Source organism: Psittacula echo (genome assembly GCF_963264785.1).
Source record: "Psittacula echo genome assembly, chromosome: 1".
In the NCBI taxonomy this organism is placed as follows: domain Eukaryota; kingdom Metazoa; phylum Chordata; class Aves; order Psittaciformes; family Psittacidae; genus Psittacula; species Psittacula echo.
The window spans coordinates 95,082,953-95,100,287 of NC_137735.1; the positions used below are offsets into that span (position 1 = coordinate 95,082,953).

The window sequence follows — 17,335 nt, forward strand, 5'->3', positions numbered from 1 at the left end:
GAGTATAGACACTTCTTTAGGTGTTTTCTCAACATATGATCTAAAAGGGCAAATGCCATGTAATTGTTCTGCAAGCTATCTTGTCTTCAGTAGTTTCAGTGAGCAACAAGGCCTGACTATACCCTGGTCCACAAAGAATTTTGAGAGTGACGAAAAGCATGGAACCTTGCACTCTGCAGCAGGCTTTTCTTGATCTATGTGAAAAAGGACAATGACTTTGGGTATTTAAGTTAGATAGCTGTTATTTTTTTTTAACTTCTCAGAGATACGGAAACATTAACTTCTGTATCTGGTGTGTCATTGTAGTCTTGAAATTCTGAAAGTAGTTGTTATGTATTAAATAGACTATAGAAGCTATTCTTGTTAATGTTGGTTAGCCAGCAAGATTAAGAACAGATGTCACTGCTTACAGATTTGATCATCTCTGGTTATTGACTTTTTCATTAGTGGCATAATTTTGAAAAGGGTCAGGACAGAAATGAACTTTTGGATGAGCTGGGTGGATCTTGCTTCCCCTCTTGAAGCCAGAAAAAAAAAAAAATCAATAAACTTTCTTCTAATTCACTGTGTTACTTTATTTCTTGGTGATGCCTAGACTAGGAGTTGAAATACTGAGAAAATATTTACAGTATTTCCTATAATTCAAAATTTCAATCATATGAAAAGGAATAAGATTTCCTGCAGGTATGGCTTCAGTTACTGAATTAAAATGATTAAAAAATAAGAATAAAATTAGCCTCTTTGGACTGTTTTTATCACACCAGAACACTTTCTGGTTCAGTATCATTGAGCAGGCTATTGCCAGCCTGGAGAATAGCTTTGATACAAGTTCTATTTTAATAGGTTCTGCAAAAATGCAAGCAGTTTTATGGTCTGTGTGTCTCCCCCCATCTTCCACTCTCTGTGTAGTTAAGTGATATGGTTATTTAAAAACAAAACAAACAAAACCCTCACAAACACCTCCCTCACCCAACTCCTTTAATGTTAACAACTCAGTTTGTTCCTTAGCAGATGATTACACAAGTTTCTTGATAGGCTGGAACTGAGTCCACAGTGCCAGCATCATACGCCATGGTGGCCTATGTTATGTTGAGTCATAGTGGTTGCCAGAGCTAAAACTTGTTGTTTTCTTTCCTGAAAAAAACATGAAAAATATCTCATTTATCATGTTTTTTATTACATCTTTATGCAGGTGGTCTCCATACCAGGAGACGAGCCTGATTGGGCAGGAGACTGGAGCCCCGAAGGGGAAACGGGCGTCTCCTACCCCTATTGGGAGGGTTGGCAGGTACAACATGTGGTGTTATGTGAGTCTATGGGAGCATCTGATCTTTTTCCCCCCTCACAGCGTGGGAAAGTTTCCAGTTCCAAAGCACCAGTCTGGTCTCCGTGTGTGGCTTTCTCCATAAACGGTGGTGTGGAAGTGTAAAGCATGCAGCGCATGTAATTTAAATCTCAAGCATGTGCCAGATACTCTTATCATTCTCCAAGTGGACATGCATGGAAGAGCTTCGTAAAGGGGCTCTGTCTGGGCCTGTCTTCTAAATCTTGTTTTGCTTTTCATGTATTCTTTTTTCTTTTAATGTAGAACTCATTAAAGACTTCAACACGGCGAAAGAAGAGAACATCCTTTAAAAGGAAAGCCAGCAAAAGAGGCAATGAAGTAGGTATTCAAGCACTTTAGAAATCAGGCTCCTTTTGTTTAAATGCCAAAGTGCAGATGTTGAAGTTTATTTTTTTAATATAGTTGTTTTCCACTGGAAAAATCTACACAATTGGATTAGCTGTGAGAAGAGATCAGTTTTGATAAAAGTTGTATGAGAATTTTCAAGAAACAACATCTCAGACTCCAGAAGGACCAGCAGCATAATGAAACAGCATTCTCTTGGGATGTAAGAGAAGCAGCTCAGACCCTGGGTTTCCACTAGGCAGAGCAGAGGTGTGAAACTAGGGTTATGAAATCCATGGTGAGTGCACTGATGCAAGGGTCTGGTCCAGTTTGAGGGTGTCTCCCTCAGCAGATCACATATTGGAAATATTCTGTTTGTTGAAAATTGACATTGGGTTACAGAGAAGGAGTAACATGATGGTGTGATTTACCATATAGCCTATAGGAGACTTCGTTTCCAGAAACTGCCTAGTGGATTAGTTACATAGACGAACAGCCGCATGGGAGAGGTAGAGGGAGACTCACCTCTGCATAGAGAGGGCTCTCTGGTTAAGGTTGTCACTTGGATCATGGAAGAACTGCAGATCAGAAACTTTAATCTGTGTCTGCCACATCCCAGAAGAAACCCCTCACTACTGGGCTCTCTTGTGTCCTGCAGGTGTATGGAGGCAAATAGTTTGCTCATTGACATTTCCTGTGGCATTTGTTCAAAGATAGAAGGGCAGCAAGGCCAAGAATTCAAGAGCAGATCATCTGCAGATAAATGCTGATATAACCTGTCTGTTACTTTTAATTAATGAAATAAGTAGCTTATTCTATTTTCCATTGGAAAATTGTTCATATTAGAAATAGGGCCTTATCTCTTACATTGGTGCTGTGTGAATTATTGTTTGGGTTTTTTCTTTTTTTTTTAAATAACATTGTGTAAAATCTTAAAATAGTTTTGGCCTGGCCTGAAAGGATGTTTTCCCCCTTTTGTTTTCTTACTCAGTTGTCCCAGCTGGATAAATTAGTTCCAGCTGTGCACCGCATTGATATGGCTGTATTATTTCCACTTCATGAGGTAATTTTGTCAGAGCTCTGTTAGGTCTCCTGCGCACGTTATGTCAGAGTAATATATATAACTTATACTAAAGTTGTTGCTTGCTTCTGTTTGTTAGGATAACAAAGGTCGGCCATTTGTGATAAAGCCTATCTCCTCTCCGCTCATGAAGCCACTGCTGGTTTTTGTCAATCCAAAAAGTGGAGGGAATCAGGTAAGAGCGTTGTCTGGATCCAGGTCACAAAGTTTTGGTTTAACAACTCATTGCAAATGAGACCAATTTCTGCGGTCTTCAGAAGATGTCCTTCTTTAATGCTCTTTCTGCTTCATGGAAATGGAATGGATACTTGGCTATTTGAGGAGATGTGCTCCTATCTTCAGATTGTTGAAAGGAATCTAAACTAGTAGCTCAGAAGTTTTCAGAAGACTTAATCTTTCTACAAAAAATTTTACATTGCCAATAAAGTCTTAGACTTCTATCCAAAAACTGGTTTAATTTTACTAGGAAAGCCTTGTGAAATTAATGAATGTGAAATGATATGTTCTTACAGCATTTTAAAAAAAAATCATTACTGTTCTTGTACCGTAGGGAACCAAGTTTCAGTAACTAAAAATGCAACAGATTTCTTTCTTAGGGTTCTTGGAATTAAACCTTACCCAAGTGACTATTTTGCAGCTTAGTTCTGCCACTTTTTGAATTTTAAAGAATCTGAATACTTTTTGATAAACAGAGCCTCCTAGTTGAAAAGATTGATGTAAGGTGCAACAGAGGCCTGTAGAGCATGGAGGTTAGCATAACCACTGCTCATTTTCTCCTCTGTTAGAAGAATTAGGGAGGATATCAATTGAAATTGTAAAGACTGTGATTCAAAACAAAGAAACTAGTTGGTCCTTCTCAAAGTGTGTAGTTCAGCTGCAAAACCTCCTTGCAATAGGATGTGCTAAAAGTTTAGATGGGCTGAAGGAGAGGTTTGATAGAGAAAACCCTGAAGGTTCCAAAAGTCCTGAACTGCAAGTAGCCAAGGTTGGGAAAATACCTGCAGCAAACATCACATATATTTTCTCTGTCCTTACACATTTCTCTAGGCATTTTAACTGCTATTCTTGGTTCTCCACTTAAGGTAAGGTGTTGGATAGAAGCACCATTCTTCTGCAGGGGGAGCTATTGAAAATTCCTTACTTGCACCCCCAGGCCATGTCTGAACCCTCACAGGGTTCTTGGCCCTCTTCTGCTAGACAGAAATCCTGACACTTTGTGTCTGGGCAGAATATGAAGGAAGGAAATTGAGTGTCTGGAATATGAACCCAAGAGTTGGAGAAAGCAGAAATTATATCTTTAGGTGATAGGCTGTTCACATTACACTGAGTGACGGAGCATTGAGGCAGCTGTAGCCCCATAGAGTACTTAACTCCTGCTTCATTAGATGGTAAAGGGCTACAGTTACGAGTGTTCATGGTGGTGGTGGAGGTCAAAGCAGTCTCGTTGCTTGGATGTTGGGCAGGACACTGTTCAATATGATGGTGATTTTGCCCACAAGCTTGTTCAATGTCTTGCTGTCATGGATGGCTAAAGGTGGTGTGGGATAACAAAGGTTTCTTCTTGTTGCAGGTGGTGAGAGGCAGGAGAAAAGGTTGCTGTGAGAACTGAACCTTTGGTCTGACTCCAAATACTTGTTCTTATGAACCATTAGTGATATGTGTTGTTAAATTTAGTCAATATGTAGGCATGTGCACCCTACTCAGATTGGTGGGCTGCTATTTTATAGAGCAGTTGTCTGCTATGCTGCTTTCTAGCTTGGTTTTTTTAGGTTATGGTTGCTTTATAAAGCACTGAAGAAAGAAAAGCAGTACAAATATAGTGAATACTGAACACTGTTATTTCTAATAATCATTAAACTATTCACAATTTCCCTTCCTTTGATTTTTCTCTCCTCCCAGGGCACAAAGGTTCTCCAAATGTTTATGTGGTATTTGAATCCACGCCAGGTCTTTGATCTCTCTCAGGAAGGGCCAAGAGATGCGTAAGTTCTTGAGCCTTCACTGCTGCTGACCATAATTCTTTTCTAATCAGAAGAGCAAAGGTCTAGCTTAGATAGACCAGTAGACTGTGTATGAGGTTTGTGCATCCAGGTTTTGGTAGAGGGGAAGAGGGCTGCAGTGGTGGCTTATGTGAGACGCTCAAGTATTCACTATTCAAGACACCCAAGTTTTTCATTACTGCAGAAACACCTCCACTACTGATTCTCTCATGATGTATAGAAGTTTTAAGACAGACATAGAGTTTTTAGAGCTGTATAATAGGATTAAAGGAGGATTAGGTCTTCTGGTCACTCAGCTCTCTACATTTGAATGTGCCACCTCCATTAGAAGATGTTTCATTAAGCCTCTCCTTCAAGCCACTGAAGTAACATGTCTTCCATGGATGCTGTTTTTGCTCTCCCATTAGTATCTTAGATCAGCTATCCAGAGACAGAACTCTGTTAGGTGTACTTGCCTTCTCTGATGTTAAAAAAAATTAAAAAAAAAAAAAAAAGAAAAATTACTAGTTGAAGAAGCTGCCATGTTCTGCGTGCTTCAGAAATGGTGGCTGTGCAAATCCTGATGAGGAACACTAAATTTTGTTTAAAAACCTCAATGTCTGTATTTGTTTGCTTTAGGATAAGAAAAATGAAAGATTTTGTCATCTCCAGAGGGAACATGAGAATGTGGCCTTTTAGGTTTAGCATGGGAACATGCTAAACTGATCCAATAGTTCTCAGGAGGTGCTGCCTAACCATGGAGGAGGGTCCCATTTCATGTCCTTGTGGTTTTGTGTGTGTGTAAAGATGTGAAGTGAGTCACAAGGCTCAGGCTGGGTTGGTGCTTATGCTGCCTGTTGATGTCTCCTCACTGCCAAGGTTTTTTGTAATGCTGAGATTGGTTTTGTTCGTTTATTCGTTGGATTCTTTATTATTTTACTTTTCTGCCTCCATACACATCTTTAGCAAAGAATATTTGAAAATGTACTAAGTGTCAGTTGAACTGTCACTCCACAAAATGCATAAAAAGTGCCTGTCTCATGGTTCTGACTCTTTTTCCTTTTTCCCCCTTCCTTCGTCTGGTTAGGCTGGAGCTGTACAGAAAAGTGCCAAACCTCCGGATCCTGGCCTGCGGTGGGGATGGGACGGTAGGTAGCCAGCACCTGGCAGCCTCGTGGTCATCAGCCAAGTGATTAAATTCCTTGCCATTTGCAGTTGTGGGTTTCCCACCTCGTGATGCCTGCAGAGCCAGAGAGCATACGCTTGTGAAATCTACTTTTTTCTTTTTAAATTTGCTGTGTGGCCTGACCTGTGTAGTGAAGGGGACAGACCCTAATTTTCAAAGTCCTATCTGTTTTATGCATAAAGATTCAGTACAGCTTAAGAAAATACGGGCTAACTTTGCTGGCTTCCTCTCACTATTTACACAGATCTGAGGGGCTAGCAGGTAATGTCAGTGTCTGGAAGCATTGAATCTTAATTTCTGCTCCTTCCTGTTAATGTCTCCATGATGCCTGAGTACAGTCAAATAATCCTCTGTGCCTAAAGAAAGTGAGTTTTCCCACTCTCTTTACAAAGCATCTGTGAGGAAGAATATTGCGTTGGTCATACTACTAGCCTGGGATCTGGAAGATCCAGATTAATTATTTTTCTTTGTTGCTGAATTCCTGCATGTTCTTGGATAAACAAATAGGGTCAGACCTTTAAAGGATTTAGTCACCTTCAGTTGGAGACAGGCTCTGGAGGCCATGAGTGGTAATGGAGGTATTACAACATTACTCTTTGTAAATCTCTCTGTGCCACTGAGTACTTAAATGCATTTGAAAACAGGCCTTTAATCTCTGTGAAGCTCATTTTCCCAAATGTGTGTTAGATGACAGGTATAATGGTAAATATGGTAAGGAAAATGCATTGCTGCTTGCAAGGTGCAATGATTGGCCAGGCTGGCTATATGTAGATGTTTATGGCACAGGGAGGATTTTTTAACTGTTGTTTGCAGAGAGCTGAACAGCTAACCTTAGCCTACCACTGCTTGAATTCCTGGGTGTACTTTCTGCTCAGCTTCTTTGGGTTCTTTTAAACCCCCAGCTGTAGGGGTTATTCATACCACTGTTTCTTCTGCAAGAGTGAATAAAGACCCCCATGATTACGCTACTGTCTTGCTGGTACAGGGGAAAATAAGATGTTGCAAAATTGTGAACCTTCCTTGAGAAACACGCAAAGCATTGATTTAGCAGGAGACCTAAGCAGCAAATAAGTATTTCAGTCTGTTTCTGAAAGTCTTTTTTTTCTACCTGATGAAGCCAATATTTTAATAGGAAAAAAATAATAAAAATAGATACATATATTTTGAAAATGAAAATAATAAAATAGAAATGAATGCAACTACACTGAGTCTGACCATCTTGTTTTCCCTTTCAGCAGTGTGAGCGACAGGTGGCAGCACCTTCTCAGTAGTAAAAGCAGCACTCCACCATTACCTCTGCCTCAGCTCAGTTTGAAGCAAATTAATATCTAGTTATTCCCAAAGACATTGCATCTAGAAATGAAAAATCTGGCTCAGATATACTTAATGAATATTCAATGAGACCAGATGTTACTTTGCAATATTGAGGTGAACCAGAACTTATTGTAACTTTTCCATCATAGCTGCTTGCTGTTCCTTTCCAGGGCATAAGTGAAAAGCTTTGCTTTCTCATCAGTCAGAAACTTTCTGTTTACAGGGAAATGATAGTCTACATCAGCTGTGATTGAAAATCAATGTGCAAGGTTTAGAAATGACCTCATGTAAAATAGCAGTGTTGTACTTATAAATTAGTAATTTGAATTTTCTGTTTATTAGTTAAGAGCATTTACAGAAATAGTAGGTATTGTAATGATACCTGTACCAGTGGGAGGCTGAGGCACACACAGATGTATGGATTAAGTCAGTGACAATGACAAAGAGCTAATGAAAAAGGACTCTTCAGGAAGTCCTGGCCCTGGTGAAGTTTCTGAGACTCTATTCTGTCTCTGATTATTAATACTGAAGGATAGATTATTTTGAAAGGTAGAGGATTACTTACCTCTGAAAATCCCTTAAGGACTCTACTTAGTCCTACTATGGGGCCTATGGTAGGCTTAAGTACCTTTTAGTGATATCCAAGTTCATGAGTTGTATTTCAGATGACTATTATCAGACAATGAGCTCTAATATGGGATCGTATTTCAGATGAATGCTTTAATAATTAGACAATAAGTCTAATTAAATATCTGTCTCATAAATGCTATTTATAGAACATTAGATTTTTCTATCAAGGGACTTGTAGAAAGATAAATCCTAGAATACTGGGTATTGTGGTGGTTGCTATATTCATCAGGCTACCTTATCTGATATCGTTCGAATTTGAGCTGTTATTCCCAATGTCCATGTTAGGCTGGATGCCTTTTGTAAAGGCCATCCCAGTTTGGGTTAAGAATCTATTTGAAATCATATTTCAAATAATTTGTAGTAGAGACTGCACCTTTGAACATTAGCATCAGGAAAAAAATAGATTTTATCATTTTATGTTTATTTTTTCTTAATTCTTTATTTAAAATTGCAGCACAGATTCTTTCACAGACTGTAATGGACTTTTAAAGGTGAGAAATAGTTTATGAAATAGTCTTATTTTCTTGTAGCAAGAATTTCAGCCAGAAAAGGTTTGATAACATCTTCAGCAACAATTCTTTCCCCTCTTGGAAGTTAATGAAACCAAAATATTTTACAGTAATTTGTTCCTTCTGGCTAGATATCTATTTGAAAGTTTTGTGTAGTCCAGAAAAGGGTCAGGAGAGAGAAACAGCTCTCTAAAATAGCTAATAGCTTGTGATACAAAAGAACCAGATTCATTATTTGAACCCAAAGCCATCAATCTTGAAGATTAGATTTTCTCGATTATTCCAGCCTTTTAGTCTTTTATTTTATATATATGGGTACATACATATGGCAAGAATATATATATATATAAAACACTGTGCAGTGAGTCATACAATTCATCATTAAGGTCTATTTTCTCGGGAATGGGACACCTGTGGGCAGGTCCATGCTTGACTTCATTTGGAACTTCTGTTCCAGGACACGCTCTCTGATACCATGCCATTTTAAGTGTGCCTCGCATTTTCTTTCTTAACAGTTGTCAAAGGTTTAGTTTTCTTTGGCAGAATTGCAATTTAAAAAATTATATTGAATTCTCCATATTATACTTCACTCATTTTTACATACAATATTTTTCAGAGCAGTATTTAGGCAGCCTTATGATACTAGGTGTAATTCTATGTGTTTCATTTCCTGCTTAAAGAAAAGCAACTTATGTGCTCCCTTTCCTCAGTATCTCTGTGTACTGTTAAAGATGGCTACATCCCAGTGCTTCTTCTTGCACAGGAGCTTCATGAAAACTGCTGTGCCTGTGTCCAAAAAGTGAAACCTCAGATGGGGCAGTTGTGGGGTTAAATTTCAGATACTGTAATTTTCCCCTTTCCCTTTCATTTTAATTGGTCATCTTTGTAAAGAAGGTGCCATCAAATTATGTCTCTTTTTTTTTTTTTTTATTTACTCCTTTTTTTTCCGCTCACTTCCATCCCTTTTAATCTTCCTGACTAATGGCTCTCTGCATTTCCCGTTTTATAGGTAGGCTGGATCCTCTCCATCCTTGATGAGCTGCAGCTCAGCCCCCCGCCTCCTGTAGCTGTCCTTCCACTTGGCACCGGGAACGACCTTGCCCGCACTCTCAACTGGGGTGGGGTAAGTGCTGACTGGGGTACCCTCATATGTGGGCTATGAACTTGCTGCTCTGGTTTAGTTGTGTAGGGTGGAACTTCATTTTGACTAAAAGAGCAGGCAGGGCTGTGCTCAGGATCTGCTTCAGTTAAGCACAATGGTTTGGTTCAGTTTCCAGTCTGGGATCTTGAGTTACTAATGATCTATTTGTTGTAATGAATGTGGTACATAGGTGTATCTGTCTGATATTTCAGGCCAAGTAACGAGGAGGATATGCAGGCTTCTAATTTAAATATAGTTTACATTTTATTTCTCTGTATTTATCCTTGTCTACACGACTGGAGTTATTCCAGGCATGACAAGTACACTTTGAATTCTTCTCCTTATAACCTTACTTTGCCTGCGCAAGACTTGTGTACCTCAGCAGCACCTTGGTAAAACACTTGGTATATCAAAATTTAGCAGTATTTTGAAAGGTTCTTAGAAACATTTGGTCTGGTGTTTTAGGCCTGTATGAAAGAGGGAGGCAATTGGTGAGTGACTTTCTTTGCTTTCACTATCCATGGCTGATACTCTGCTGTTAGGGTTATACAGATGAGCCAGTGTCCAAGATCCTGTGCCATGTAGAAGATGGGACCATTGTCCAGCTGGACCGCTGGAATCTTCAGGTTGAGCGCAATCCTGATTTGCCACAGGATGAGCTGGAGGATGGGGCACGTAAGGTTAGCACCTCCTTTTTCCCACAGAGGTTGTAGAATGCTTAAGAACATCTTGGGGTTACACTGTAAGCTGTATGCATGGGGAAGCTCTTAAACTTTTTAATTCTCTAGTTGCATCTCTTCCTTTTGCAGTTCTCTTGTGTCAGTCCTTCCAGAGGTAGACAAAATGTAGTTTATATCCACCATCCGCTTGTTGTTTTAAGCTCCCAGCCATTGAGCATTTATCTCAAGAGCTAAATCCTGGAAAAAAATCCCTAGCATTTTATCTGAAAGGTCACTGCTTTTTTGCTAGTTTACCTGGGGTGTCAGGAGATGCAACTGTGTGACTACCATCCACCCCTAAGTTAGCCAAAGCTAAAAACAGGATGCAGAATTTTATTCCACTAGTGTATCTTGATAGCTGAAGACTGGGAAAACTGTGTGGTGGTCACATTTATAGTAACGTGTCATTTGGACTGGAGTTGTTGAAACTGTTAGGATCATAAAATATTATTCTGTGAACCATTTTTCTCCTAAGTTGTAATTTCCAGCTTATCTATCAGATGCTACTGTTCTTTCTCTGCAGCCCTGCTGGGCATGTGTAATGATCAAGAGGCCAGATGTGTGCTTCCCTGCCCCATGCATCCTGCATAGAATTAGGGCTTCTTGTCTGGGACTTGTGTTGCTCCTGGTTACATAGGAGCAGGAAGAACACAGCTTGAATTCCATTAACCATGCTGAGCTTGAAGTGCCAGCAATTAGGAAAACCTTTGTATTGACATGTTAAGTGGAGCAGCATTATGGGAGATCTCAATGACAACATAAGGAATCCTTTGATGGGTTTACAAAGATACATCTATAATCATAAAGCACTGTTTGTGTTCTTTGGGCTTCTGCATGTGATCCTCTTCCACAAGCCATTATTAACCTTCAGAGCAACCTTCTGCATACGTTTCCCTGATATGTTCCACTTTCTTCTTCGTAGGTTTTCATCAGATGCTAAGCTTAAAGTAGTTAATTCCTCATGTGTCGCGGAATGTTTAATTCATGTTATTTTTATATATCTTTTTATTATCTGATCACAGCTTCCTCTCAGCGTCTTCAATAATTACTTCAGCCTTGGATTTGATGCACATGTTACACTAGAATTCCATGAATCTAGAGGTAATAGAAACTTTTTTATGTCCTTAGCCTTGGGAATGAGTGTTTATTTTATGAATTACAAATAGGGTTCCACTTAACATCTTGTTCTTGCAATTTAGAAGGAAATATGGAACATAAAAACCTACGGTACACACAAGTAGAAAGGAAGAGATCATACTATGAATTTCCAAGGGACTTAATGTTTTTAAAATGAAAAAAAGTGCAAGGAAAAATAGCATTCACTGGAGCAAAAGAGCTAAAAGGGGAGCTTTTCAAAATTATGTATACCAAGTACAGTTATAAAAGAAGTTTATGCTAATGCAGAAGTGTCAGAGTAAGAGCAGAAAGAAAAACAAATGTAAGTCAGGTGCAAGTGTGGAGGTGGAGGGAGGAGAAAATCTGCTAGACTGTGGAAGTAGCAGGAGGATAATTGCGTTCTCAAACTGAACAGCTGTTACCCATGTATGAGTATAGCATAATATCCTTAGATTTGGTATGGACCCAAAATGTGTCTATGCAAGTGAAAGGTTTTAATGTCCACAAAACTGTCAGGAATTTGAGCTGTTGTAGCATCTTGTTTGTCCCCTTGCCGATGACAGTTATATCACCCCAAACAGATCCAAATGTGGCTTAACAGGTGGGCTTTGGACTGATGGGAACTATAGTTCAGGCAAGCATGCTTATATAAACAGACCCTGTTCAATTGCTTTTGTTCAGCTTTTGGTTATTTCAGTTTCATATGCAGGTATTTTTTCTGGATCAGCCTCTCTTATCTTCACTTTCATACTATCAGTGTCATTTCAAGATGAAAAAGTAGCACTCTAATGCCATGCTAAATAAAGAGCAAGATATATAATGGAATGAGCTAATGCATATTTTATAATTTTTAAGACTGCTTCAAGCTTTAGGAATCATAATGAAGGGCCACAAAAGGGCACAGGAATGAAATGATGACAGCTGTATGCATTTTCTTATGAATGCATATCAGTATGCATTGCTAATGTGACTGTGAAAATACTGTATAGATGAAATGCATGGCTACTTACTCACTTACTGGAGACATTATTTAATAATGAACTTATGGAGCCCTATAAAGAATAGATGTTATTCCAGAGATGCCAGTGTTTTAAACATTTACATGGGTGAAAAAAAAATACTTGGCAAAGCAAGATATGCTCCTGTGAGTGGGTATGTGTGGCCAGGAGCTTTTCATAGCCCTAGTGTCTGCTGTTACAAGTCATTACTGCTGGTCTTTCTTACCTTCTCAAATACTAAAATATACAAAGCGAATTCTATGTATTTTAGGAGAGAAAAGCTTACAGCATTGAAGGTGTTACTGGTGGGTGGGTTTTATTGTTTTTCATGTGGAATTGGGGTTGTTCAGCCTGGAGAGAGGAAGGCTCTGGGAAGACCTTGTTGTGGCTTTTGTATACTTAAAAGGGGCTTGTAAGAAAGATGGGGACAGTCTTTTTAGTAGGGCCTGTTGTGATAGGACAAGGGGTAATGGCTTTAAAATAAAAGAAGGTATATTCGGACTAGACATAAGGAAGAATTTTTTTTTTGTGATGGGTGTAGTGAATCACTGGCACAGGGTGCCCAGACAGCTGGTAGATGTCCCATCCCTGCCAACATTCAAAGTCGGGTTGGACAGGGCTTTGAATAACCTGATCTAGTTGAAGACATCCCTGCTCACTGCAGGGGGGGTTAGACTAGATGACTTTTAAAGGGCATTTCCAAACAAAACTACTCTGTGATTCTATGAATTAAGCAGTGCAAAACAGCTTCTGATCTCATTTACAATTTATGAGAATCCAGGGAAACTTCAACAAAAGCACTTTCACAGCTGTAGCTCTTGGTCCATTAAGATAAGCGGTTGTATGCAGTTGCTTATGTTGAGCTGTTGTAATCACATATAGTATTAAACCAAACAAACACCATGTCCTCATTGTCCCACCAAATTAAATGAAATTCAACTCTCGGCCTGTCATGGCACTTTATGCAATATAGCTTGGTCAATTGTTATATTTGGAATAAGCAGGGATTGTGGTATCTCAGAGGAACCTGTACATTAATGTGACCTTTTCCATGGAAACCTTTACACTTTTCTTATGACTAATCAGATTGTGCCTTGAGGGTTGGCTCCAAGCCGAACATGTTTAGCTCTGATTCTTCAGGATGTGTTCTGGGTAGAAACTCTTTCCAGTTTCATCCCTTGTTATCCTTATGGTTTGGCGGGGCAGGGAAATGGAATTTACTTTATCCCTGTTGACATGCTGTTTGATCCCTTGGCATACAGGATTGTTCATTCGCAGGACACCTATTCCCCTACACACACCCTACACTCTAACGTTTCATTTCCTAATCCCTGGGTGGCTTGAGAGTGATGAGGATGGAGTGAGCCTTGGATATGCAGTCAGTGATTTACTTCTACAAATAAAGTTGCACTCTAATCAACTTTAAGCTCTATTCCACATCACAGAAAGACTCCCTTCTCCCTACTCATGCTCATCTGCTATGTCAAAAGTAAAATTCAGTGTGTTGAAGGACTGCTGAGTCCCTGACCTCAGAAAGGCTCCTTTTCTGCTCTAAGATGGGGCTTTGGTTCAGGTCAGTATTTGTTGTATTTTTCCATGTAAAAGCCAGTGCTCTGGTGGCTGCTGCTCAGAGCCATCAGGGATAGCCACATCAGAGAATGTGCAGCACTGAGCCTTCAGGATCCTCCTGCTTCCTACATGGGGTGTTGAGAATTTTTGAGAAGAGCTGTCAGCTCAGTAAGCGAGATGAGATTTACTTATGAGGTTAAATTAATTGTTTGAAGAAGAGGTGGCTTTTGACTGTGTTCCAGGCTCATCTGTGACACAGCAAATGGATGATACAGTAGCGGGGTAAACAATCAAACAAGAAACATAAAGTAACTCTTACAAAATGGAGCCTCATACTGTGAGATGTAGTGACTCCAAGGAGAACTAGAGGCATTGTTCCAAGTGATCGTTTGAGAAGTAGTAATTTGGAAGTGTTCACACCAGTGTGATGTTTTAGCCAGAAGAACAATCTTGATAGTCAGATGATTTCACTGACTAGAGAATAGTTTTCACTAGAGAATAGTTTCTCACTAAGCAAGTGTTTGTGGTTGGTACTACTACTGAATATGGTGTTAGAAGGGCTGCTTCTGAAATCTCTGAATGCCACAGACTAGGAAAACAGTTTCCAAGAAGGAACAAGAGTGACCTGTATCCTGGGAAATGTGCCCCGTACTGGGAGATTAAAGGAGCTCCATTTAGCTTATCAGAAAGAAGGCTAAGAGGTGATTTAATCACTGCCTATAAGTGTTTACTCAAGGAGAACATATCTGATAGTTCAGGGCTCTTTAATCTGGCAGAGAAATATAATAAGGTTTAGCAGCTGGCAATCAAAGTCTGAAAAGTTCAAGATGACAAAAAACATCCACATTTATTCTAACAGTGAAAATGATTAACCATTAGATGTGCATTATTACTAGGCTATTAAAATTCTCCACCTCTTGGAGTCTAAACAAAATGAAACAGCTCTCTAAATAGGTTTTAGAGTAACCACTTCTTTTTTTGCTGCAGAAATATTTGAGCAGAGATGTCTATTCCTCAGTACCTCTTTGTAATGCAGCAGAATTGAAGTGTCCGTTTCACCTTGTAATTCATTAATGTTTTACTTCTGCTTCAAAGCATGGCTGTTTCATGGATTTCTAATAACTCTTAGAGGTCTGTTCTGTGCTGGCAGAAACAGAAGTCTCACAAATGATACTGAGGGATCAAAGATGAATAGTGTGAGATATGCTAAATATATGGATTATATTCTTCTTACCTCTTCTATGTCAAATTTCTATTTTCACTCTACAGGAAAAGGGAAGAATATCAGTATCAATGTTTTGAGACCTGATAGCAAATAATGGAACAGGTGGGGGTCTCTGGACCCCCAGAAAAAATATATTTATGTTTTCAGAGTGATGTGTGCTAAAAGCACTGTAGTGCTAGCAGGGAATGTGCAGGTACAATGGAATCTACTTATTTTATTAGGGTGTATTTATTTTTCCTTTTTATCCTTTCACAGAAGCAAATCCAGAGAAATTCAACAGCCGATTTAGAAATAAAATGTTTTATGCAGGGGTGAGTTGTGATTCGTCTTACAGAATGATGCTTAGTTGGTCAGATGTATTCCTAAGTACATTCCCTTTCCTTTCTCACATCACAAGCCCATGCCAATTCATTTTGCCTGTTGCAATTTAAAGTGCACATATACTGTTTCTGGCAATGCCACACACGTGTCTGTTGAAAAGTGCTTGAAGCACTGTTGCTTTCCAGAGCTTAGCAAGTGAGAGACATGCCACTTCTTTGGACATAGTACTGGTTATGTCTTGGTCCGTCTGCTTCTGACTCGTAAGATTTTCAGCAAGACAATCTGCCCTTTTCAGGGTTTGGGAAGCACATTGTGATTGACTTTCCCACAAAAATTCCCTAAGTGTTGACTTGTATCTTTGTAGCTTTGAGGAGTATATGGTCATGGGGAGTGGAAGTCTGAGATCAGCTATTTTGAATGATTAATTTTCATAATTAACTATGAAAATGGAATAAAATTACCCACTTCTGCATTTAGGAGATACATTGAAAAAACTTTATTCTAAAATGCAGTTGAGAGAAACACTGATTTGATAATGCATGATGGATAATGTCTTTCTGGATGATGACTCCCACTGTACTCATGTGCCTTAAATATGGAAACAAATATGTGAGCAAGAATTTACATCAAAAGAATGGCATTTTGGTAATTAGGTCTGTGATGGAATGAGAAATAAGGAAAGAGAAGAGAGAAAGTGCTAATGAAAATTCATGCACTTGTTTCTGTTGCAGGCAGCCTTTACAGACTTTCTGCAAAGAAGCTCGAGAGATTTATCCAAGCATGTTAAAGTTGTGGTAAGTATAAGAAATTGTGTCATAATATTGTGGGAAGAGGGGAGGAATGGAGAGAGAGTGAGGTGAGAGTTTAATGGCTCTGTTACTTTTCAGTTTTGAGCATGACATTTGCAACACATTCCAAGGAAAGTCTTGGGAAAGTTGTTACAAAGCAGCAACACTTCTCTTGTCTGTGGCTCCATTCAGCAATTTCTCTGTGCTCTGTCACTTTGGCTTTGTAGTGTGATGGTACAGACCTGACTCCAAAGATCCAGGAGCTGAAGTTCCAGTGTATAGTGTTTTTAAACATACCCAGGTAAGTTCAAGACAGATGCTTGCTTACTTACAAGTTATTCTAGACTGGGTCAATGTACAGGAAGTGTATTGCCACTGTGCTGCCAACTTGAGAGCTAGGTGTTTATAATACTTTTGGTTAGCAAAGTTGAATACTCTGATACAGAGATAGTAGAAGTTATTGGCAAACAAACTTTCAAAAGTTGTGCACCTAACCTCCAAACAAGATAGTGAAGATGCCTGGGCTTTTGCTTAATCAGAAGCAAAGTGTGGAAAAAAGGCTGGAAAGCAGGGAAGGCAGGAGGGGAAGAATTAATAATTTTCCAGTAAAGGAACACCAAGCTGTTGAAAGAAATAATGGGTTTTAGCATGTTAGAAGGTGTCCCAAATAGAAATATAGGTGTATTTTTAAAAGTTGTCTATCTCCTGCTATCTAGAGCATAGTCTCAAAACTGTTTTTGACTGTGCATCCCTATCAGTAAAATATTTTTTAGCACCATCCCAATATATGTCTATTTATAAAAACTGTACTAATATATTACATACATTATAAAACATACACAAAAGATTAAGAAAGGATGTGATAAAAATGGAACAAACACTATTTTAGTGTTTTTCTTATTTATTCAAAGTCAAACAATAATTTCTTCACCCTAATTGTCTTGTCAATTGTATACATTTCTCTCACACTCCTTGTGGTATGTTCATCCTGCTTTGGAGACCACTGCTTTAGACAACCTACCACTTTGCTCCACATGAAGTCCCAAGCATTTGATCTTTTTAGCCCTGCACTTCCCCCACTGCAGGCTTC

The 17,335-nt window shown here is 39.1% G+C and overlaps 1 protein-coding gene across 2 annotated transcripts in view; it reads left to right on the forward strand.

Moving 5' to 3' along the window:
• The window catches only part of DGKI (diacylglycerol kinase iota), a gene marked incomplete at its 5' end in the record, with an annotated part of 208,126 nt that overhangs the window by 103,639 nt on the left and 87,152 nt on the right, over positions 1-17,335 (forward strand). Inside the window, 11 exons of one of the 2 annotated variants that reach the window (XM_080614280.1) lie at positions 1,193-1,288; positions 1,589-1,663; positions 2,830-2,925; positions 4,650-4,732; positions 5,817-5,877; positions 9,378-9,491; positions 10,052-10,189; positions 11,251-11,329; positions 15,392-15,447; positions 16,189-16,251; positions 16,473-16,546. In XM_080614280.1, the coding sequence (XP_080470406.1) occupies positions 1,193-1,288; positions 1,589-1,663; positions 2,830-2,925; positions 4,650-4,732; positions 5,817-5,877; positions 9,378-9,491; positions 10,052-10,189; positions 11,251-11,329; positions 15,392-15,447; positions 16,189-16,251; positions 16,473-16,546 (935 nt within the window). The remainder of the gene's footprint in view (positions 1-1,192; positions 1,289-1,588; positions 1,664-2,829; positions 2,926-4,649; positions 4,733-5,816; positions 5,878-9,377; positions 9,492-10,051; positions 10,190-11,250; positions 11,330-15,391; positions 15,448-16,188; positions 16,252-16,472; positions 16,547-17,335) is intronic. The other variant, XM_080614281.1, reaches the window with a different exon arrangement.